This window comes from Meriones unguiculatus, chromosome 20 (genome assembly GCF_030254825.1).
Source record: "Meriones unguiculatus strain TT.TT164.6M chromosome 20, Bangor_MerUng_6.1, whole genome shotgun sequence".
NCBI lineage: Eukaryota > Metazoa > Chordata > Mammalia > Rodentia > Muridae > Meriones > Meriones unguiculatus.
The window spans coordinates 12027309-12053203 of record NC_083367.1 but is presented as its reverse complement, the minus strand read 5'-3'; the positions used below and the strand labels follow the sequence as shown (position 1 = coordinate 12053203).

The 25895-nt window shown below is 39.7% G+C and overlaps 1 protein-coding gene across 2 annotated transcripts in view; it reads right to left on the bottom strand.

Moving 5' to 3' along the window:
* Positions 1-1877: 1877 nt before the first annotated feature.
* Casp8ap2 (caspase 8 associated protein 2) overlaps positions 1878-25895 on the bottom strand; it is a 39381-nt gene continuing 15363 nt past the window's right edge. For both annotated transcript variants that reach the window (XM_021650825.2, XM_021650824.2), the window contains 8 exons: positions 25683-25783; positions 24955-25029; positions 21510-21625; positions 14005-16184; positions 8811-11931; positions 6887-6986; positions 5851-5936; positions 1878-2490 (listed from right to left, as the gene is read on the bottom strand). In XM_021650825.2, the coding sequence (XP_021506500.1) occupies positions 5880-5936; positions 6887-6986; positions 8811-11931; positions 14005-16184; positions 21510-21625; positions 24955-25029; positions 25683-25783 (5750 nt within the window). In that variant the 3' untranslated portion in view covers positions 1878-2490; positions 5851-5879. The remainder of the gene's footprint in view (positions 2491-5850; positions 5937-6886; positions 6987-8810; positions 11932-14004; positions 16185-21509; positions 21626-24954; positions 25030-25682; positions 25784-25895) is intronic.

Sequence of the window (25895 nt, the reverse complement as noted above, 5' to 3'; positions counted from 1 at the left end):
TTAATGCTAGCTCTGTGTTTTGTTTTATGTGTGTTTGTTCTGGTTTTTTTAAGGCAGAGAGAACCATCTAGAGAGCTCAGCAGTTCCCCAAGTCTGGCAACCTGATTTCAGCCTCTGAAATTGAAACCCACACAAAGAACTTATTCTAGTACTTTAAAACTTTTCAATGTTTTCTTACTATCTTTAGTACTCATAAAATTCAGCCTATGTCTAGATGTATTCTATCATTTAGTACCCACAAGGTACTTTGTCTATTATTTCAGTATCTACTTCTGTCCTCCATATTAGTTAAATATGCTTTTTTTTTTTTTCCTTTTGGCTTCCCTTTGGGAGTTTCTTGACCTGATTTTTTCAGCTTACTCATTCTTTACCTGTTTTTACCTTTTAAAAAGGTTCATTTTGGAGCCTAGGAAATGGATCAAAGGTTCAGAGCACTTGCTGCTCTTTCAGAGGATCCAAGTTCATTCCCAACACTCAGGTAATCACTCCAAGTGCTCTCAACTATGGAGCCGTATCTGTAGGCCCTCAAATGCTAGGATTGAAAGTTTCCATTCCCACATGTATGTGTGGACTCACCTGAGTTTAGGTGCACCACATGCATGCAGGAGACCAGAAGCCAGAAAGGGCCTGGATCTGCTGGCACAGCAATTATAGGCAGTCATAAGTAGCCGTGTTTTGTTTTCTTTGTTTTTAGTTTCTTGAGATGGTTTCTTTGTAAAGCCTTGCTGCCCTGGAACTAGCTCTGTAGACCAGACTGGCTTTGAACTCAGGGATCTGCCCACCTCTGCCTCCTGGATGTTGAACCACTGTCAGGTTCCTGAGCAGCCACAGAAGTGCTAGAACCCGTAAGTGTGTTCTCTGCAGGGGTGGTCTTCTAGCTAGCTTTATGTCAACCTGAAACATTCTAAAGTAACTAAGAGGAAGAAACCTCAACTGAGAATTGCCTCTATTATGATCAGGTCATTGTAAGTCTGTAGGGCATTTTAAAAACCAGTGATTGATGTGGAGGCCCAGCCCAAAGCAGGCTAAGCAAAACACAAGGAGCAAGCAAGTAAACAGCCTTTATGACCTCTGCATCAGCTCCTGCCTCCAGTTTGAGTCCCTGTCCTAACTGCTTTTGATGATGAGCTGTTGATATACAAATGAATGAAATAACCCTTTCCTTCCCAATTTACTCTGGTCAGTGTTTGATCAATGAAATAGTAACTCTAAGACAAGCAGTGCATGCTTTTAACCCTCAAGTCATCTTTCCAGACCCATTTTAAAAAATATTTTAAATGTAGGATTATCATTCTTACCTTAAAGTCTCTTCTTTTAATGTTTATTAACTTCATTTAAAGTCCAAAGGTCTTCTTTAGCCTGGTTTCTTCTGAACCAGTAACATCTCTTTGTCATCATTTTACTTTATGAATTCATTTACCTGGGGTTGCTAGTTTATGTAGGTTGCTCAGAGAAGGGGCCAAGGTCTCACCCTACAAAACCAGTTCACTCTTCAAGTTTCTTATCCACCAAGCAATCTTTTTAAGCTTGGACTTCCCCTTTGAACACCCTGGGAGAAAGACCCATGGGAAAGGCACTACTCTGAAGTCTAGGGACTAGACTGGAACCCAGGCTAACTCAATCCTTCCACTAGTGTTCTCTAATTGTCACCTTTTGTGCTGACTGACTTGTATCTGTGAAGACATCTGCAGCAGAGGCAGGGTTCGCTGTATCAATACACGGCGTGACAATGCAGGCAATGGCAACAAATTTCCTAAAGCCACCCACAGTAAATGAGTCAGCTGTACTCTCATCCTGAAATATTTCAAATAGTTCCGGCTCCCATGCAATAGTTCCTCTTCAGGAATTATCTAAACACAATAAAAGAAGCAGTCTAATAAAAATAAAACAAGACTTTACATGTTTTTATTATACATGACTGTAAATGAAAGCAAAGTTTATACAAAATATTTTATACAGATTTTTAAAAAAACCCTTGGCAAGCAAAGCCATTTATGTGCAAACATATGTAGATACATATACTAATAGTATTTACATCACAATAATTATATATATACACACAAACATACTAATTAAATTATTTCACAATTTTCCAAAATGAGAGGCAATTATAAAAACAAAAATGGATAAAAAGGTGAACTAAACAGTCATTACATTTAAAATGCTACAAAATTATTTTTTTAAATCTAAAGAACTTATTTCATACAATATCAAAACGAAGGTTTCAGTTTTACAACCCTGTTGTTTTTATTCTTTCATTTTGATAACAACCTTTAATGATTAAAAATAAATACTTTGACCAGTACCAGGTAAGTGAATCAGACTGTCCATCTGAATATGCTAAGCACGATGGCTGGGAAAGTATTTAATAAAAAAAAAAAATCAAAACTGAGACAAAACCTCCACCTAGTTCCTCATTTAAAACACAAGGAATCGAAACTTCTATGTAGAAGAATTATCAATGAAACGCCGTGAAATCCAGCAACTCATCTGTAATGGAAGAAAACACTAACATTATAATTGGGTCTTTTTCTCTGTGTAACAGACCTGGCTGTCCTAGAACTGGCTCTGTAGACCAGGCTGGCCTCAAATTCACAGACATCCACCTGCCTCTGCCTCCCTAGTGTGCTGGGAGTAAAGGTGTGCGCCACCATGCTTGGGGGTAGAGGGGGCTCTGATGCACCCATTTTCATAGTGTTTCCTTCTAAATCAGTTAAACTCAGATAATGCTGGTGTAAAAATAAAAGTTTATACAGGATCAACTTGCTAATTACTAATATACTGATTTTTGCTCACAAAATTTTAATGAAGCTGTAAGAGTGGGGGTGAGAGATGAGGATCAGTTAAGATGTAGCTTAAACTGAAATAACCCACAACCCACAGTATGTGCTATTATGCTGGCCAGGGGAGGAACTAAAAAAAAAAAAAATTTTTTTTTTGTCCTTTTTGAGACAGGGCTCTGGCCTAGGCTGGCCTAGAACTCATCACATAAACCAGGCTGGGCTCAAAATTGTAGTAAACCTCCATCTGCCCTCTGAATGCTGGGGCATTAAGACCTGTCTGGCCCCTCAATTAATCACTCCGTAAATTTACACTCTCTTCACAGAGAATAGGAATCTTTTTTTTTTTTTTAAACCATTAACCTAAAACAAATAGATTTTCTGTTTGCTTTTTAATTTTATCTCTTTTGAAGATAACTTTCATGTGGCACAAGTTGGCTAAGCATCCAAACTCCTGACCTTCCTGCTCTGTTTCGCTGAGTGCTGGCACTGGCATGTGCACACCACCAGTTGTGGTTTTCTTCCTTCTTTTTTAATTTAACATTTTCTTTGGAGAGGGTCTCATCATGTAACTCTGGCTGGCCTGGAGCTCAATCAGATCCTGAATGCTGGCATTAAAGAGGTGCATGACATGGCCAGCTAAGGTTAATTTCTTAAGACAGCAATGCCATTGAATGCCTTATACTACTCTTTAAAAGTTCTTTAGAATAAGTTAGGGCTTCAAATTTTCTATTATAGAAATGTAATTTCATAATAAAGTATTAAGAACCTTTTGAATACTAGGAAATCCATTGCTTTACAAAGACATAAATATTAAAATGTCAGACATAGTAGGGACTAAAAATTAGTGATTAATAACTTAAAAATAGTTGGCTGAGAGTGGAGAATGATAACTCAAAAATGTTTAGAGCCCTTCATGTAATACTTATACTCAAATAAGACTTCTTTTTTATAGTCTTTGCACTTATTTATTGTGCAAGAGTAGGAGTGGGGGCATGTGTGTCACAGCACACACGCCAGGCTCAGAAGACAAATTGTAGGAGTTGGTTTTCTCCTTCTACCAAAAGGGTCTGGGGATCAAAGTCAGGTCATCAGGCTTGGCAGCAAGTGCCTTTACCTGCTGAGCTATTTTAACAGAACCCAATATGATTTCCAAATGTAATTCAAATAAAATGTAATTCAAAACTGGAATTTGTTTGAGATGGTTTTATTTTGTTGTTTTTTGAGGCAGAGTCTTACACTTTAGCCCAAGCTGGCCTTGAACTTACTATGCCGCTCAGGGTGGCCTCAAACTTGAGTCAATCCTCTGCCTCAGCTTCCCAAGTGCTGTGATCACAGGAATGCACCACCATGTCTAGCTTTAAAATTTGATGTTTGTATTCAATTAATTTGATAACAAACAAACTGAAAAATACAACAATACATTAAATACTATAGCATTTTTTCTTCCATAACAACCCAAAATACAGGAACTGGAAATATGGCTCGCTACCTCAGAGCATTTACTGCTCTTGTAAAGGACTCAAGTTCAGTTCCTAGCATCCACACTGGGTAGCCTACAACCACCTGTAACTCCAACTTCAGGGGATTATGACACATCTGGCCTCCAAGGACACTGGTACAAACCCAAACAGAGACACACACGCACACACATAATTAAAAATAAAATGAATGTAAAGAACAACAACAAAACCAAAATACAAAACACTTAATTGGCTCAAGTGTTACAGAAAAAAAAATGCTGGTAGTTTAAATATCATTGCTTTAATCAACCCACACAACATGCTGAAACTGAGGAAACATGACCCAGTGGTTTACCAAAGTCAATCTTGTTATACATTGAAATGACAACAGTTATGTCTATGAACACATTTTCCAGATTTAAAAAAAAAAGTATGTGAGGCTTAAGGGCTGGAGAGATGGCTCAGTGGTTAAGAGTATTTGCCAGGTCAGGCGTGGTGGTGCACACTTTTAATCCCAGCTCTTCAGAGGAATATCAGAAAAATTTCTAAGAGATGCAGGCCAGCCTGGTCTATATAGTGAGTTACAGGACACTACAAAGAGAGATCCTGTCTCAAAAGGAAAATTTTTTTTGCTCTTTTAGAAGACACAGATTGGATTCTACAACACAAGGTAACTCAAAACTCCAGTTCCAAGAGATCTAACACCCTCTTCTGGCCTCTTCAGGCACCAGGCACACATGTGATACACACATATACATGAGACAAAACATCCACATATATTTAAAAAGAAAAACAACATGAAAGAAAAGGGAAGGGAAAAAGGAAAAGGGAAAAAAGGAAGAGGGAAAAAAGGAAAAGAGGGGAAGGGGAAGGGAAAGAAGGGGAAGAAGGGGAAGGGGAAGAAGGGGGGAAGGGGAAGGAGAAGAAGGAGAAGAGGAAGAAGAAAGGGAAGGGGAAGGAAATTTGAGGCCAGGCATGTGGCACATGTCTTTGATCCCCAGCTCAGGAGGCAGAGGAAGGCAGATCTCTGTATTTGAGGCAGGCTGATCTGCACAGCTAGACCCAGAAAGGAGGGAAGGAGGGAGAGAGGGAAGGAAGGAGGGAGGGAGAGAGGGAAGGAGGGAGGAAAAGAGGGAAAGAAGGAGGAAGGGAGGGAGGGAGGGAGGGACGGAAGGAGGGAGGGAGGGACGGAAGGAGGGAGGGAGGGAGGGAGGGAGGGAGGGAGGGAGGGAGGGAGGGAGACAGACAGAGACTAGTTATAAAACATTAAAAAACATTGCTATGTTTTTTTATTATTCATCTATAGAATAATGCTTTGGAAATGGGTGTAGCTTAGTGGTAGAATAGTCAGCTAGTAAGCACAAGACACTGAGTTTGATCCCCAGCACTACTGATAATTAACTAAAATGAATTAACGGATTTCAGCAATTAATGATCATCTGCAACCATTAGGCTGAGGAGCCAGTCCTCCTCATCTGGCCTTCACCTGTGCTCACTACAACCTAAAGATAAGGAGACATTAGCTGCTGTGAGCATCTTCCATACTGCTCCTCTGCTCTCCAATGACTAAGGCTGTGAAGTGCACAAGGACAGGGCCTAGCACTTACAGAATTAGCCTCCTGTGATGGACCTGCTACTACCTGCATGTTGACTTCTCAAAGAGCTTCTTCAGCTGCTGGAACCTCTCTGAAACCTAAAAAAGTAAAAATGATTACAAATATATTCATTTTTAAAGCTTTGATGAATACTTTCATATAACGTATGCAAACAGTAGAATTATCCTAAGTAATAAAGAGATAAAATGTTTAGGAAAATAAATAATTTTCGAGGCTGAGAATCTACCTCACTTAACAAAGTGGTGCCTAGCATGTTCAAGGCTGGAGTTCAATTCTCAGCCGCAAAGACTAAGCATGGTGGTATATCCCTGCAATCCCAGGAACCGTGAGGTGGAAACCAGAGGCTTCTTCTTGGCACCACAGTAAAGTCAAGGTAAGCCTAAGCTACACAAGTCTCCAGTCAGGTCAGTCTGTTAGCCTCTCCTTCTCTTCTTCCTTCCCCCTCCCTTCCTCTCTATTTTTGTCTGTCTCTCTGTCTCACACAAACTCACACACATATACAAACACATTCCTTTGCTTTAATACTCAATACTAAATCTTATTTAATAAGGAAACATAACTATCAAGTTCTTTGAAATGGAATAAATATATAGAGGATCAGGATCATTTTTTGTCATTTTTTACACAATCATCAAACTTAACAGTAAGTACCACAGGAAGCAATATTTTAAAGCAAGTTAGCCACTAAATACCTTTGTGTTTTGATAGGTAAAAATGAAGTCTGGGCATACAACTGATGCTTCTAAACTTTCTGAACGGTTTTATAACTAGCATATACTTGGAGTTTCTGTGAACTTCCAAGGAAAAGTAGATTTTTGCCAGGTGTGGGTGTGTCACATCTTTAATCCCAGCACTTCGGTGTAGTGATCAAAATCAAGATCAGTGATAAGAGCCCTTGCCCAGCAATGCATGTGGCTCTAGGTTTAATCCTCAGCATGAAATTAAAAAAGTAAATAAATTAATAAATATAAGTAAGTCAGACAGCAACATCCTTGATCTAATAAAAATGTAAAAACTGGGTAATTACCTGATTTGGATTTTTATTCAGCTTGACAGCTAAATATGTAAATGTTTTCAGAGATGGCATTCTTCTCTGACACTCTAGTAAAATTTCCCGGTCATCATTTCTGAGGAGGAAAGGTTATTACTTAGCTTTATAAAATGCTGGTATAGAAAGGTAATACACTCCACTGTCTTCATATCTTTCAACAAGTATACCACTTTCTGTAAAATGTACATTAAAAGCATATATATATATACACATATATATCAAAACTAATAATGCTTTCAATGAGCCATAACTTTACATTATTTTACCCTTTGAGCTCATATTATTTCCCAAATTTTCTGTAGTAAAGATACTAAATAATTTTTAATTTCTCCCTCCTTGCTCTTCAGGCCTGGTCAAGAAACAAACTAGGTCTTGGTGATTGTAACAGAGAACTTGTGCTTCAGTTGTACTTCTACCCAACTTATTTTTCTACAGAGAAAATAAATTTTAAGGGGCTGGAGAGATGGCTCAGAGATTAAGAGCACTGGCTGCTCTTTCAAAGGTCATGAGTTCAATTCCCCAGCAACCACATGGTGGCTCACAACCATCTGAAATGAAATCTGGTACCCTCTTCTGGCATGCGGATGTACATGCAAGCACACATTGTATACATAATAAATCTTTTAAAAAATAAATTTTTTAAAAAGTTTAAATTATATATTAAAATTACAAAATACTTACTTAGCTGAGGTGTTAAAAATTTTTTTTTTTTTTTTTTTTTTTTTTTTTTTTTTGAGACAGAGTTTTCTGTACATAGCCCTAGCTGTCCTGGAATTCTCTATGTAGACCAGACTCTACTCCTAAGTGCTGGGATTAAAGGAGGGCAACATCCACACCTGGCAAATTCTACTTTTCTTTAAAAGTTCACATAAAACTCAAAGTACATTCTATTTATGAAACCGTTTAGAAACGTTAATCATATACACACCTACTTTCTGTTTCACGACTTTAACTGTGTCAATCCTTTCTAAACTGTTTATAAGAATTTCTTTCCAAATTAAAAAAAAAAAAATTCCCTGGGCTTTTTGAGACAGGGCTTCTCTGTGTAGCCTTGGCTGCCTTGGACACCTTTGTAAACCAGGCTGAACTAGAACTCACAGGGATCCGCCTTCCTCTGCCTCCCTGAGTGCTGGGATTAAAGGCGTGCACTTCCACCACCACCCGCCCCCCCAAGACTTTTTTTTTTTAATAGAAAAAGTGAAATTAAAAATAATGAAAACCAGCATGGAGCTTTATAATCACCATACTTGGGAAGTTGAAGAAGCAGATCCTGAGTCTGAAGCCAGCATGTGCTAGTGAGAACTACTGCCAAGAGCAAACCAGGCAGCACACGCCGAAGCAGCAGAGGCAGATCTGTGGTTCCTGACCAGTCAGGGCTACAGAGTGAGAGCCCACCTCAAAACCAACACAAAGCACCTCCAAACCAAAGCAAATAAAACCCACAGGAAATAGCTCTATGAAGAGGAGTTATTCCCACCACCCCACAAAAGCTATTATTCTAGGCTGTCTTACACCATAGCTAAATTCTACTACAAAATACACTATCAACTAACTTTGGCTGATTTTTCTTTTTTTAATTATGTGTGTATGTGTTTGTGAGAAAGAATGTGCGTATGCATCCAAGTTCAGATGTTCTTGGAAGTCAGAGACATTGGTTCATTTGGAACTGGAGTTGTAAGCCACCTGATGTGGGTGCTGGGAACCAAATTCAAGTCCTATGCAAGAGCAAATGTTCTTGACCACTGAGCCATCTCTCCAGCCCTACTTTGGCCACTTCTAAAGTAATCAATTCATCATGTTCCTTATTAAGGATGCAATAGAATTCTGAAAAAAATGACAGATTAGACTGCCAACTTCTCAAAATTTGCTAATGATTTAAAACATTTCAGAAGAGTCTTACCTTGTCCATGAGACTATAATTTCTCCCTTCTTTTTGATAACATTTTTTGCAGAAAGGCTTGTTGGAAAAGTTGCAAGCGCTGCTGCTGAATCCTTTACTCCTGGGCTGGCCTCTAAGGACGCAGACGTGTCATTTGCTGTAGGCTCCCTTTTCCTGCTGGCTTGCTTTCTGTGAGTGGTACCATTTCTATCAGAGTTCTGACTAAGTCTCTTGGTCTTTTCACTACTGGTTAAGTCTGTGTCCTTTCTTTGTTTTTTCTGAGAAGAGTGATTCAGACCAGGGCTGTTTTTTCTCTTCTTGTGAACATTACCTAGAGTTCCAGGCAACTCTAAACAATCTAAGTTTGACAATGGTTCTGATTTTAAACCTTGTCTCTTTATTTCACAGGAGCCAGGAGACTCTGGAGTCAAATCAATACAAGTGTCTTCAACAAGGACCGTTTTTTCTAAAGGACCATTTACCCCTCCCATCTTTCCTTCTTTGTGGCTATCCTCATCTATACATATTACTTGACATTCCAAGCCTTCAACAGCTAACACAGGTTCACTTTTACTCTTACTTGAACCATCATGTGTCAAATCAATAAAACTATTAGGCTGTAAAGAGCTACCTATTGTCTGTCCATCTTGATCTGAATTAGTTCTGGAACATTCCAAATGATCAATATTTAAAACTGTTACTTCCATGAGTTCCCCCAAGCTTTTCGTCTCTGTGGCTGGGTCTTTTGTTAGATCTATGTGTGCACTAGGAAGATGATCATCAACAGAATGTGGGATTTTTTTCACTGAAGGCAATTCTTGAAGGTTCTCAGAAACTTTTGATTCCCATACTTGATGCAACTTGAAACAATCATCAACCACTTGATCACAATGGCCCACCTTACTTGAGGCATCTTCAAGAAATTCATATATATCTGGGACCTGTGTTTGTACTATACAGTTCTGTTCTTCATGAGCTGGTTTGCTATTATCAACATCTTTTTCAGAATTGTCCAAGTCCTCAACAGAATTTAAAACTGGACTCTGAAACGGAACAGATTCTTTTTCTGTTGCGACATCAGCTTCTTTTCCAGTCCTAGGCAAAGATGGCACTGCCTCCTCAGCTACCATACTATGTTTAAGTATGCCTGGAGAGGTAGATGGTGCTGCACGCCGTATTTTCACAATGAAATGATCATTGGACTTTTCCATTATGACAGCATGCATAGGGAGATTAGGGTGGTACTGAAAGCCTGGAGCAACAGACCGGCTTGTCCATGATGAACAGCTTGACTTACTGCTTGAATTATCAGACTCCAGAGCTAGATGGATGTCCTGTTCAGAAGCATCCTCTTCCTCAAGCAAAGCATCTTCACTAAAATGTGCACTAATAACTTCTTCAGGAGTTGAAGTCGACAGAACCTCAGGCTTTAAGAAACTCAAGTGGCCATCTGACTTCAGAGGTGACGGGACTGTTAGAGAGACCGCAAGGTCTTCTAAGAGTATGGAAGAAATGCAGGGCTTGCTCTTTTCTGAGTTGCATACACTATCCTTACTTAGAGCAATGTTAGAAGACACTTCAAACATACAACTTTCATCCAACACATCGGGATGAACTGGTAGGGAAAGCCCTGAAGATAGAGATGGACCCTTTTCAGATGATAATAAAGACCAATTATCATCACTGACCACTTTGGGGCAAAGAGAAGCCCCCTCTGAAACTAGCTCTTCTGTTGTACAAGCTGGTGCAGATTCACACTTGAGACTCTCCAGCAGCTGTTTCTCTGGAGTCTTTAATTCCCACTCTGTTTTTTCAGTACCATTAACACTGGTGTCCAACAGATCAGAACCCTGCAGCAAACTCTTAAATATTTCCCCCATCTGTGCATCACTCACTAAGTTAAAAGTAAGGCTGGATGCCTGCTGCTCAGTGAGGATCTCAAAGCCCCGCTCTGACTTGGTGCTTGCATGCTGTAGCGCATGTGCCTCCTCCCTGGCACTTTCTTCATTCTTTCTTGGCTTGGGGGTGCTTGGGTAGTTCATTTGCAGAAACTGCTCTTTACACTCAGAGTTCTTTGTATTATCAGGGCAAGTGCTAACACTTCTTTTTACATCATGCTTTATTGTGCTAGGACTGGTGTTATTTTGGTCTTGATGTTTTTCTTCAAATTTTACATACCCCGATGAAGATTTAAAATTCACAGTATTTTCTGATTTTAGTACTCTTTCTCCCCGTATTTCTTTGTTGTTGTCCATATTCCTCTTCTGACCATTTGAATGTTGGGTTCTCTCTTTATGTTTTTTTCCAACTTTTTCTTCACTTTTGTCATTTCCAAAGTTTACAGAACCACAAAACTTTAATAAGAGTTTTTTAAGCTTTTCAAACAAATAATCAAGTTGTTCATCTACAAACTTCCACAATTTTTTTTTCATATCTGTTTGCTGTTGTTCAAATAAACGGTCAACTATGCCATTCTTCTTCACTTGTTTAAGGTTAGATTCTATAACTTCACAAAGACTTTTCTGTAAAGTACTTACTGACTTACAGATCTTAGACAAGTCAAGGTATTTAATTAGTGATGTGAAACTCAAAATTGCTGATTCAATAATTCTATGAAATTGTACCAACGAAAACTTTACCTTGAATTTCATATAATTTTTCCTTACATGTTTTCCTAGCATCCGGAACATATGCATCACCTCCCATATCGAGGAGGGTGCAAGAATAAGTGGAAGTATTTTTTCTAAGCTGGAGATGCTCATCATTTTACTTTCCCTTTTGCTGCTTGAGGGTCTAGATTCATTTGGTCTTTTACTCAATGTGATGCTGTCCTGAGGGGGTTTTACACCTGTGCTCCTGTGGTCCTTCTGCACATGTGCAGTGCTCCTGTCTCCCGGGCTGCTTTTAGCCAGCTGCACTTCAGCAGAAGCTCTAGGTTTCCCACTCTTTTCCAGGTGTCTCTGCATTGCAGATTCTTCATCTTCACTCCTAACTTCTCCTTCTTCTAATTCATCTAAAGACAAGCTCTTACAAGATTCTGCTTCTGAACATCTGTCAAACTTGGGATCTGGTTTTTGGTTTTCCTTATTTAGATCTGACTGAGCCTTGAAGGTAGAATGAGTTGAATTGGATGGAAACTCATCTGTGGAGAAGAATATATTAAGATCATATGACCACTGTCTAAGTCATTTGACATTTGCATCCTAAACACAACGAAGTATTATTTTAATAACCATTCCCCTTTTAAGGCAAAAGGTTAATGCTTAACAATTAACCATTTCCATTGGCCTGTATCTCTTGTCTACAAGAACTCAAAAGGTCTTAGGGTTGTCACTCAGTGGTAGAGCACTTCACTAGTGTGCACGGAAGTCCTGGATTTGATTCTCAGCATTGGGAAAATAAAAGTCTCAAGTCAGTTAGCCGACAAGTGTCACAATCTGACTAACTTCTATTTCATTATATCAACATCACCTCCTTAATGCCATTTGATGATGGTTTCTGAACAATGAAAACATATATGAAATCTAAGACTATAGCTCAGCATTAGTAGAACACAGGCTTTGAATACTCAAGGTCCTAGGCCTACTATTAAACCACAAAATAATAAAATTATGTAAAAATGTGTGATGTATGTATGTATGTATGTGTGAAATAAAGACAATTGGAAATAATTTGTCTAATCACTCCTCTTTATAATAATAAAATCAGTTAAACTGAGCATGGTAGCATACAACTACAATCTTAACACCTAGGAAGGCAGGAGGATCACCACCACTTCAAGGCCAACCTAGGATACACGGGAAAAACTTGTCTCAAGAGAAAGAAGGGAAGAAGGGGTTAGAGAGATGGCTTAGGGGATAAAGTACTTCCCACTCAAATGTGAGGACTGGAGTTCCGACCCCCAATACCCACATCAAAGCTGTGCGTGGTAGCATAGGAGACAGAGATCTCTGGAAACTCACTTAGCTAGACTAGCCAAATGGTTGAGCTCTTGGTTCAGTGAGATACAGTAAGAGCAGAGAATGATTGAGAAAGACATCCCACAACAATCTCTGGTTCCACACTAGTGCATGTAAACATGTTCATGTATATGCTTGGACACTACTCACATGTATGTATAAAATAAAAACCTTTTCAGCATTACAGAGCTGGAGTGGAGCTCAGAGGGAGTGCATGTCTAGTACAAGAGACCCTGTGCTCAAGTCCCAGCAGCAGATGTGGGCTTAAAAAAGAATTGAGTTGTCTAAATTGTATCTGGAAGATGGAGTCGTCCATCAAGGTACTTGTAATTGATATCCACGGCCAAAGGGGAAATCAGTTTTCTTCAGTGAAATGTCACGGGCAGGAACCATGCCCAAGAAGAATAGTTGGCCAACAAAAGACAAACTCTTTGGTTTGGGGGAGAGGCCTAGGAGGTGCTTTTTGTTTTTATTGTATGTGTCTGTGTTTACTTACTGCTGTTTTTGTTTTATTTTGACTTTTGTTTTTATAGTTTTGTTAAGGTTTTTGAAAAGAGAAAAATATAAAATTCGGCGAGTGAAGTGAGGCAGGTCTAAGGAGTTGGGGAGCGGAAAACAATTAAAACACAGTACATAAAAAGTTTAAGTTGTTTAAATTTGGAGTAGAGGCTCAGTGTATACTTCTAACTAATATCTGGATAATGTTTTTGTTGTCAAAAAGATAGCTCAGGAGCTGGAGAGGTATCTCAGTGTAAGGACACTTAAGGCTGTAGAAGATGACCAGCATTTACTTCTCATGGCAACATGAGAACTCAAACTCAGAACTCAGCCACATGGCAACTCAAAGCTTCCTCTAACTCTAGTCCCAGAAAATCGGGTGCCCTCTTCTGGCCCCCAGGGAAACCAGGCACACACTTGGTGCATATACATCCATGAAGACTTTTATACATACACATAAAATAAATCTAAAAATCGAGGGAGACTAAGAGTAAAGGAGCTTGCCTCATAAGCCTAGTGGGCTGAGCTCCATCCCTAGACCCCATGTAAAGGTGCATTGAAGCACTAACTCCATGACTGTCCTCTGATCTCCACAAGTAGCCATTGGCACACACAAACTTCTTACACACACACACACATACACAAACACACACACACAATATAAATAGTTGTCCCAAACTCTCCAAAGCACCCGTTTTATTTATATAGTCCACATTGTGAGAAAAGGACAGCTTATAAAGGATAATATAAACTATTACCTTTATGACTGCTATCATACGCTGGAATTACACATGGGCTCTCCATGCTAAGAACTTTTGCTACAGGTCTCACTGGACTACTCAGTGGGCTGATGGCTGCTGGAATAGGTCTCAGATTATTAAAGTCAATGCTCAAAACTGAGTTATCATCATCTTGATATACTGAGTTTGATTCTCCTGTCTCTATCTTGTGGTCAATCAATTCAGTCTTCTGTGGTGAAGATATGAAAGGCTCTTTAGGTAAACAAGGCTCCAAAGGACAAGATTTATTCTCAACCATAGGTCTGTCTTCAAGACAAGGTTCAAGTTTAGGATTTTTGTCTCCCAAACAGTTTACTAGTGAAATGCCAGGCTCTTCAACCAAAGGCTTCAGAAGGCTCTCACTGGCCACAGCTGCTTTTGGTGAAAGAACCGCCTTTGTTTTCACACCTTCAGAAATATCACAAGAATTCGAATCATCATTCCTTTTGGTGGCCAGTTCTTTGCCAAAATCCTGAGGAACATGATCCGGTGATACATCCATTACCACAGATGCCGCTGCCTTTGAGTCATCATGGGTCCCTTCCACTTCTGCAGATGGAAACATTTTTTGTTTTATTTCTGTAGGTGCTGGGAAGGAAATTTCCGTGCCACAAACAAGCATTTCACAAGGCACAGTATTCTCAACAGATGTATCTAACGATGTATTGTCTGGCTTCATCTTGTTTTCTGGAACGCTGGCCCTGAGCTGAGATGCAGCTGGAAGAGCCTCCTTTGGCTCTGATAACCCCGACTTGGATTCCTCTGTACTTTGTCCACAGACAGAGGGGAGACATGCTACAGTTCCAGGCTTCTCCGCAGACTGGTAGTCACATGTGCCACTGGGCTTGGGAACACTAGTTATTTGGTGCTGGCTATCTTGACAAACAGGCTGCTTTTTAGCAGGAGAAAGAGTTAAGTTCAATTTTTCCATGAAACTTAACTTTAAGTCTTTGCTTTTTACCTCATTTGGCCCGTTCTTAACTTTCACTGCACATTCTCTAGTATCTGCTCCTTTAGAAACCTCATTGTTAGAGACTCCACCTTTACCATTTTTTGGTTCAGTCTGTCTCTTTACATCAGCAATGCTCTTCTTAATGTCTTTATTAGTCCTTTGCAAATACTCTGTAGGTGATTTTTTGTCACTTCTCACCTGCCTACTTTCTTCTTTGTTTTCACGTTCTCTTTTCCTCCTGTCCTCAGTTCTATGTCTTTCTGCTTTGGAAGGTGTATTTTCCCACTGGTGTGCAACACTGACTTCCTTGGAGTGCAAGTGCTTGCTATTTCGGTTGCTTGACAAAGAAGATGAACATCTTCTATGTTGAAAGCCATGACTGCTCACCCCTCTGTCTCTTTTGCAATCCTCTCTTCCCCTTCTGTCTTCTGGATGACACTTACCGAAGCCATAGTATTTCACGTCATTCTTGGAATGAGAAGGCAGCTCCCGCTCCACCCTCCCCCTATGTCCGTGGTCCTCCCCTGCTGGTTTAAACTTCACATCACCTTTTCTTTCTGCTTTATCCTGACACTGAAGGTCTTTTCTGTGCACATTTTGTAATCTTTCGTTTTGTCTCTCTAGATTTTTGTCATTTTGAGATTTGTGTGGCCTTTCTCTGGAACTCTCTTTTTCCCAAGAAGAGGCACTGCGCTCGCTTTTATATCCCAAACCAGTGCTACTTTTAATCTCTGAGCTTTTGCTCTCAGCCCTTGCATCACCGCTTCCACGTTTCTCAGGGTTTCCTTGTAGTCTGGAATTGACCTCTTTGTCCCTTGGCTCACCATCACTACCACTGTTATTCAAGTCCTTCTGTGTTCTATCGGTACCTCTGCTACACTGGCTATGTCTAATGTCATTCCTTCCTCTTCTATTATCCTCACTTGAATTACCATCACCAACCTGGTAATGAGAACGTGACCAGACACTGTTGGTACAATGTTTCTCAATTCCAATAGGCAAGTGCAAAGGATTCTGGCCTTCAGAATGTGATTTTCCTTCCTTTTCCAGGTTTGGCTGTAGAGGGTTAGGATGTACATCTTTATGAATATCACTTTTAACTCCGTGATCAGTCTTTGCACACTCATCCAGATGGGGAGATTTGGGTCTTGTATCTTTTATTCTCGAAGTTTTGTGATTATTTCGAAAATGTGGAAACTCAGATAATCTATTAGGAAACAAGAAGTAACAAAAAAAGCAGAATTTACTGATACTTAAGAGCAGTCTAGATTTCACTCACATATGACATCCCTTTCAAATTTAAAAGCCTACCTACTGGGAAAACCAGCAGGAGCAAGTGAGTTGGGCTAGGGATGTAGCTCAGTGATAAAGCATTTGCTTAGCATGCAGGAAACATTGGATTAAAAACAAAGGATGTTTCAGTTTCAAACTAAATGGGTCCATTCTCAATGCAAGGACTCTATCCCAGCACCTGCCAATTCTCTTGTACTCAGCACAGGTACACAACTCCCAAGTCAGCACAGCACGCTTGGTTTAGGACAAGTGAGCTTACTTTCTTCCCTTCAATAACACGACTGAATAAAGAGAAAGTCTTACTAGACAAAACATGATCAAACTCGACAGAATTCCCAATCCTAGTTCTGTTTCATATAAAACTCCACAGTAAGGCAGATCATTAACTGGTAGCAGATGACGTACAGCACTGTAGTTCTCTCCTTAGAAGGGTGACAAAAAGCCCATTGTTATGGCTTACATTCATGTTTTATGAAAACAGTGTGTTTCTTAGCAAAAAAAAAAAAATATGAGCTAGCATGACAGCTCAGATGGTAGAGGTGCTTGCCTTGGGGATTGGTGACCTGGAACTCCACCCCCAAGCTACACCTTACTAAAGGAGAGGGCCAACAGCCACAGGTTGTCCCCCAGCCTAGACACACACAGACACACAGGATAAACTTTATCTTTTAAAAGAATAAAATACCATCCAATTTTATTCACAACCGTTGTTACCAGCAGAAGGTCTGCACAGACTGGATTCATCAACATCTCATCACGGGAGGCCCATCCCTCCCTGAGGACTATTGACAGTGCTCCTGGGTAGAAAATGTCACTTTCTTCAGTTATATGGCTACTGAAAGGTTGCCTATGCTCAGTCGCCCAGCCACGCTCATGCAAGCAACCTTAATTTAACTGACTCGCTCACACACAAAACAGGACACGAAAGTAGGAAGACTTCATGAAAAAAAGAGTTTAAACAGGAGAGGGAGAGGAGATGGGGTAATGAGAATGAGAATGAAGTCATTATACAGATGTATCAAAAGTCAAAGAATTTTTAAAAATTTAGAAGAGAGAGGGTTATGTTATGTATCTGTAGTTAAGTTCACAGAAAGAACTTCAACATCACTGACTTCACAAATCTGTTCCTAATCAGTACTCACTGTGTGGAAAAACTCAAAACAGACCCTCAGAAACAAGGAGAGTGCCATGAAGCAGAAGATTCCGGACATACAACCCACAGCTGTGTGCACAGCTCATAGCTGCTCTGTTATGTGTGAACTGTACTGTGCCCTCTGCCCCCAGAAAGTTTACATGCTGAGGTCTTAACTCAAGGTATCTCAGAATATTTGGACACAATAAATTATAAAACCAATATAGATACCAACACAATTAGAGGTTAGAGTAGTAGCTTGATGATACAGCTTTTGCTTAAACATGTGTGAGAACCTGGTTTCAACCCCTGAAATCAGAAAAGTAACCAATTACTGGAAGAGACCTCTGAGACAACTGTGGACAATAAGCAGTAACCGTAAAAGGAAAATATAACTAAACTTTGCTAAGAGATAGAGAACTTCTGTTTCTTAACAAATATGAAAAAAAATAAAAAATAAAAAAGCAACAGGTAAAGCACAGAATGGGAGACTTTTCCAATTCATTTACCAAACACATGCTGTATATGTGTAACACATGCCGCACTTATCAAACTTCAGTGCCAGGTCATACACAGACTACAGAGTACTATCACTCAAAGTTTTTTTTAATCATATTTACTTATTTTTGTGTACTAGTTTATGAGTGTGCATGTGTATGTCTGTGTGTCTGCACGTGCACAAGTCAGAGGTAATTCGAGGACAACATGTGGGAGTTGGTTCTCTGTACCATGAGGATTTCATGGATGGAACTAAGGGTATCTGGCTTGGCTGCAAGCACCTTTATTGAATGAGCCATCTTACGAGCTTTCAAAATTTTAGCTTTAAATACACCTTCACATTGTAAATTTCCCAGTATTCACATACTTAATTTTTGTGTTTATTTTTGCTGTATGTTAATACTTCAATTTTGCTTCAGTAAATGTTAAATTTCAACTAAATGCTATTAATTACTATTGCAATACTGGTTAGCTCACAGTGGAAATATTTGGTAAATATTTATTAAATAATACATAGCCACATCAAACAAACTAATAAGGTTATACACAGGTACCATATGCAACTTTTTAAGCTGGGTGTGGTGGCATATGCCTTTAATTCCAGCCTTTGGGAGTTAGAGGCAGGAGCATCTCTGTGAATTCTAGGATAACATAGTCTACACAGAGTTCCAAGTCAAGGCTACATACAAACTAACAACAATAAACCAAACAAGTTCTCCAACAATTCAGGGACCAACATTAACACAAGGAATGACCTAGGTTAGTAAAGGCCTAAATAAGGCAAATTGGTCAACACAATGTCAGTCTTTAGTCACATCTACAACATGCCAGGTACCATGGCAAGTAAATGGAAAGACGCTGAGACGAAGCAAACACATTTCCACTTCAAGAAACTTACTCTGCAATAAAAGCCAAAGACTGGCCATAGGCTCTCATTCATTTGAAGAACTGCAAGTATACACAAACCTACAAAAAGAAACCTCACTAGACCCAGAGATCAGATAAGTATCTCCTTACAGAAAGACAGTTAATGAGGGGCTGGAGAGGTGGCTCACTGGTTAAGAGCACTGGCTACTCTTCCAGAGCACCTAGATTGAAGACGGCAATCACAACCAACTGTAACTCTAGTCCCAAGGGATCTGACACCCTCTTCTGGTCTCTGCAAGCACCAGGCACACACATGGTGTACATACATACATGAAGACAAAACATACATATAAAATTAAAAACCAAAAACAGCAAAAAACAAGATGGTTATGCCAAAACCGGAAGATGAAGGAACAAGCCATTCTACACAGTAGAAAAAGGAAACACACAAAGGCAGAACTCGTGTGTGAAGGAACTAACGATCATCAAAGCCATGGCACCCATGCAGAGGTAAGCACAGGCAGGCCTGAGAAATGGTTGGGCCTATAATGCAAGGGACCAGAGGCTCAAGTTAAGACACTTGGCCTCTTATTCTAAGAATAGACAAAAGCCACTGATCCATTTTAATCAAGAAAAGAGGGTAGGATGAATTCTGTTCAGCTATGTGCTTCAAAAAAGAACAGAGACAAAGGAAAAGCAAAGCAGATGCAGAAACAGCATAGCGATTCTTATTGGTTTGAATGGAGTAGGTGGGCTGCAGCCACTGAATAAATGAAAAGAAAAAAACACAACTGCTGAATTACAGGGACATCATCATCAAGTGATGGCTTTGAAGAGTGTAGAGAGCGAAGGTCACAGGCAGAGTGCTGATGTGCTCTAGCTTGCCCAGAGTTGTCATTAACAGCAGTGAGTTAAATGCCACCCAACCTAAAGTCTGTCTTATACTAACTGAATAAATCAGTGTTCTCTACGAAGCTAGAGAACAACAAAAAAAGCTTCATGGAAAACTTTCTGAATAAAATTTGAAAACCCTTTAAAGATATTTAAGTGGGTATAAAGTACATATATATGTATGTATGTATATACAAATTAAATTGGCCCAGCACGAATGAGATTGGTCATATGAAGAAACTGAAAAAGAAAAAAAAAAAGCAGGTGGACTGGAGAGACAGCTCATTGGTTAAGAGCACATTACTGCTCTATTTGAGGACTAGAGTTCAAATCCCAGTACAAAGATTGAGCAGCTATAAGTGTCTGAAACTCCAGCTCTAAAGGGATTTGATGCCCCTTTCCGGATTCCATGGCACTGGCAAGCACACATACAAATAAAATAAGTCCAAAAGAGAGAGAGAAAAAGGACAAAGGCTTGATCTTTGAGAAACTCAAAATAACAGCCAAGACAGAAAAGTGAATTCCAGGGGGACGGGAAACTATCACCTTAGTAATGTAATTATAGGGCAAGAATGCTTCAAAGCCAGAGGGCAGGGGAGCTAAAAACACACATGAAAACAAGTTAAATGGAAAGTCAGAAGTCAGTGGCTTTAGTGGCAGCAACTGATGATCAAAATGACAACTGCTTTGGTAGACCAATGGAGACAAAAGTCATATAGGATTGGAGTCAAGAATGAGTACAAAAGGGGCTGGCAAGATGACTCAGTGAGTAGAGGCACTTGCTGACCTGAATTTAATACCTAGAACCCACATGATAAAAGGAAAGATCTACCACAACACACACACACACACACACACACACACACACACGAGTCTTTAAAAAAAAAAAAAAAGAATCAAGGTCTCAGTGGTAAAGCATAGCTCCTAATACCCTGGGATCAACTTTCCACACCACCCAAAATCAAAACACAATTACAACAACAACAGCATTATAACAGCAGAATTTGAAGCAGGGTGTGATGATGCATGCCTCAAGAGGACAAAGCAGGGGGATGAACAGCAAATTCAAAGCCAGACTTAGTTGGATAGTAACACCCTATCCTTAAAAACAAGACACAACAGAAAGGGAAGAAATGGCAGCAGCAGGTTGAAACAATTCCTTCAATTCTGTTTAAGGGGAAGACAGGGCGAGCATAGAAACTAGAAACGACCTCCCCTGGACCAGGATTTCACCCTGACTTGAAAAGAGAAATTAACAAAGAAAATACTCACAAAGGTTAAGTACTAACAAAAGGTTAGGTGTGCACCTCTGCTTTGTCATTGTAAAAACTGCATAAATTTGCTCACTTATTTGGGGAGGGGGAAGCACAAGCATGCCATCTACCACAGCACATGTGAGGTCACAGCACACTTGCAGGACATGGCTCTCTCCTGGCATCCAGATCCCAAGGGCTGATCTCAGGTCAGCAGGCTTGGCTCCAAGCGCCTCATCTGCCTAGCTTTCTTTCTTTCTTATCTGTGTTCTGGGCACATGCTTCACTGTGCCTGAGCTACTTCCCCAAACCTGCTCTCCTGACATCTCAGTGTCAGATGTGGGGACCAGCAGAACTCAGGACACGCACAACGACTTTCTCTGGTAAGCAATACTAAATCAAGAATCCAGTGATTTAGAAAACTGTATTTTTAAGGAAGTATGTGGCAGTTTTCCATCAGTAACTATAGATATCATTATAAATCATTAGCAGAGTAATTGTATTTACATTAGGACCATTACTATTTAATGAAATACATATTTCGTCCTTTGAAAATAAAACTACTTCATGTGACTGGTGACAGGTGACATCTACACACCTTTGATGGAGATGATTTATCTCTTCATCCTTACGGTTTATCTCCACTCTGGCAGTTTTGATAAGTGCTGAGATATTCTTCTTAAGAGACTGGTTTTCATTTTTTAAGTTCAAGTTCTAGGACACAGATTAGTAAGAGACATTAACAGACCAAAACCGTACAGAACTGTCAATAGCGCCTACTTGCAGTTGCTAGCTGTTATGGAGTTTTAAAGATAAAGCCTGGCTATACAGCCCACAGCAGCCTTCAACTCTCTCAATCCTCCTGCCTCAGCCTCCAATGTGGGGGTTACTAGTACATGCCACCATGCTCAGCTTCCTATTAACTGTTTATTACTAATTAATGCTACACACTAAACATTTCATCTTGTGTAATTCTGAAAAGCAGGTCTCCAAAAATTACTGTTTTCCTGCTGCTCAGATGCAGAAGTTGAGATTCGGAGACAATAACTAACACCTGACAGAATATACTTCAGGCAAGCACTGGACTGTAAAGGCAATAACACAGGACGGCAAGTTTTGCCTAGACCGTTATTTTCAAGTTTTAGTTTTAATAATCAGAACATAGAGGTTGGAAAGATGGCTCAGAGGTTAAGAACACTTGCTGTTCTTCCAAAGGTCCTGAGCTCAATTCCCAGCAACCACATGGTGGCTCATAACCATTTATAATAAGATCTGGTGCCTCCTTCTGGACTGCAGACAGAATACTATATAAATATATAAAAATAAAAATTAAAAAAAACCTGAAAAAAAAAAAAAAAAGGTAGGCGATCTCTGTGAGTTTGAGGCCACCGTGGTCTACAAAGCAAGTCCAATACAGCCAAGACTACACAGAGAAATCAGGCTGGCCTCAAACTCACAAAAATCCACTTGCCTCTTCCTCCCAGAGCCATTTTTTCCTTCTAAAAAAAAACAAAAAACTTAATCTTTGTTCCTCAAAACTACACTCTCTTTGCTGCTTCTGGTGTCACAAGTCTTTAGTGCAAGCACTTAGGGCTCAGAAGCAGACAGATTTATGAATTCAGGGCCAGACTAATCTACACAGGAAGTTGCATGCCAGCCAGGGCTGCACAGTAAGACTATCTCAGATAAAAGAAAACTACCCTCTTTTAAGCTACCCACTTCTAAACTTGCCACCCAACTGTCAATGTATCCAACAGATCATTTATGTCAATGTCATTTTAATTTTCAAAGCTTATTGGAGGTTAGTCTAATGCTAACTAGTGGCCCTCAAGATCTGGGTACACCTATCCTTGTGAAAAGCCATCCTTGTGTAAACCTGCCTACGCTGTGGTATCTGATTGGTTAATTAAACAGTCCATACCTGGGCAGGGCAGAACAGGGTAGTCGTGGCTAAGGTTTCCCGGCTTTTGGGTTCAAGAGAGAATCACAAAGACAGACGGACAGGAAGAGAGGAGGAAGGAGGGCACCAGGATGGGTTAATGTGGAGAAGAAATCATGTGGGCCTGGAGAAAGAACTCCAATAATGGCATGAAAGGCCCAGATAAGAATACAAGCAAGTATTTATGAGAATATAGATGGTAGGCAGAATGATTAAGGTGGATAGCATTGGATAGGAGCTGGGAGATGGATGGTGAGGATATTCAGACAGCATAGGTAGGATTATCTGCCCGGCCCAAGAAAATTAAGGCAATTATAAAATCTAACAGGTGTCTGTGTCTTATTATTTGTGTTATCAGGTTAGAATAAAACCACCATGATAATCTTAGAGCTAATAATAATAAACATTATATATTTATATACAGTCATTTATTATTTACTACAACATAAGCTGTTTTCATATAATCCTTTCAATAATGAAATAATTAAAACACTAAAAGGAAATAAAACATTTTTTTTAAAGTAGAAGAATAGATATGACCAAGGTATACTGTATACATGTATGAAACTGCCAAAGAATATAACTTTTACACACACACACACACACACACACACACACACACACACACAGAGTCAGATGTTGGATCTTTAGCTCACATGATAAAGACCCAAGCCTTGGGGCATGCCTGTAACTCCAACACTCAAGGAGGCAGAGGCAGGTGGATCTCTGTGAGTTCAAGGCCAGCCTGGTCTACAAAGTGAGCTCCAGGACAGAAGAGTCCTCTACACAAAGAAACCCTGTCGTGAAAAAAAAACAAAAAAACAAACCAAAAGTGGCAGCAGCGGCAGCAGCTTCCAGTGCTCTTTCGCCATAACTGCTGATGACAAACGGGCAGGGCTGAGGCACACGTCAGTACTGGAGCACTTGCTGCATATGCAGAAAACCTGAGGACTAAGCTTTTTTTCCCAGTGTGCACTGGTGTTTTCCTTGCATGAATGTCTGTGTGAGGGTGTTGGATCCCCTGGAAAATAGAGTTAACAGTTTCAAGCTTCCATGTGGGTGCAAGAAAATTGAACCAAGGTCTTCCGGAAGAACAGCCAGTGCTTTGAACCTCTGTGTCAACTCTCCAGCAACAGTATTAAGGTTTTCAAAAAAGTTTGTTTTTTTTTTTTATATAAACTACCAATGTTTTTTAACCTCAATTATAACATTTGTTTCTTTGTTTAAAATGATAATCTTCGGGCTGGAGAGATGGCTCAGAGGTTAAAAGCACTAACCATTCTTCCAAAGGTCCTGGCGTTCAATTCCCAGCAACCACATACTGGCTTATAACCATCTATAATGAGATCTAGTGTCCTCTTTTGGCATGCAGGTACACATACAGGCAGGACACTGTATACATAATAAATAAATAAATCTTTAAAGAGAGAGAGAGAAAGAGAGAGAGAGAGAGATAGTCTCACTTGGTGGTGGTGCCACACCTTTAATCCCAGCACTCAGGAGGCAGAGGAATGCAGATCTCTGAGTTTGAGGAATTCCAGGATAGCCAGGACTACACAGATAAACCCTGTCTCAAATAAAAAAATAAAAGAGAGAGAAATAATGGCATTGTGGTATTCAAGCTGGCCCCGAACCCCAGGGTTAAGTGATCCTCCCTCCGTAGTCCCTTAAAGTAGCTAGGATTATAGGCTCCATGCTTGAAAGATTCTCATGTCTGTCTGGGGATCAATCCCAAGTTTTTATGTTCTCATATCAAACATTAACAAAAGGGCTGCCTGAGAAGATAGCTCAGTAATTAAAGAGCTAGGCATATAAATGTAAAGATGTTAAAAGTTTGATTCCTCACAACTCATATAAAAAGCTATTTTGAACCCAATACATGCTTCTACTCTCAGCATGTGAAAGGTGCAGAAGGGTGGATCCCTGAGGCGTGCTGGGATGCAGCCTAGCCTACTTGGTGAGACCTACAGGGTTTTGCCTGAGGAACAATACCCAAGGGTGATCTCTGGCTTCCACACCCATGTGTAAACACATGTACCTACAACCATTCACGCACGCACACACTCAGACATAAATGCTAATGAGGAAGAAATAACCACGATACCTGTGTCTGTATTTCCTTAAACCTTTCCATCAGCTCTTTCATTTGCCGCTGACATTTCCCATATTCTACCTGCAACTGTAAAACACAAAAGAATTAACTAAGCATTATTGTACTTTCTTAGCATGAGTGACATTTAAATTTTGAGGGGTGTGAAATCAATAACTCATAGGTTATTTAGTCAGATTATGTTGAATTTGCTGTTGTTGTTGTTACTGTTTCCCAGACAGTATCTCCAGACGTAGGACAGGCTACTTCACAAATGGCCCTTCTACCTCAGCCTCACAAGCATGGGGATTATAGGCAAGTGCCACCATGACTGCCTAGATTACTGGTTTTCAAAGTTCAGTCCATTGATAAGCTTCATATTGTAACTATGAGCTTTAATATTCAAATATATAATAAAAATTAAACTGTTTCATACAACTCTCAGGACACATTAAGTAACACAAATTAATATAAATCATGAAAGAATGTTCTATTATACTGATAGTCTACTACAGTGTTACATATTCAGATACTAGTGATCAATCAAATCAAATTATAACTAAATTTAGACATGTATTCAGAAAGCATTTCTTGGAAAAACAAGTGAGAGGCAGAAACTGCCTTAAATACTCTTAATTTAAGAACCAATCCCTAAACACAGACTGATCAATTGTGAGCGGTAGCCTTCTCTTCAGGAGCTACAACAGCAAATAACTACTCTTAATAATAGCAGCAACTCATACATCATTATATGTTGCCTCCTTTGCAGTTCCTTCTTCAGTCAGGAAATCTTCATACAAATCTAAGCAGTTTCTGAATGACACACAGGATCTAGCAGTACTGTCTGAAAACAAACAAAAATGGACATTATAATTTCTTAGGATTCTTTTGTGAATTAGTTTTATCAAATCATTTTTGTAAACACAAAGAATAGTTTGTTAGCTGGGAAGTGGGGG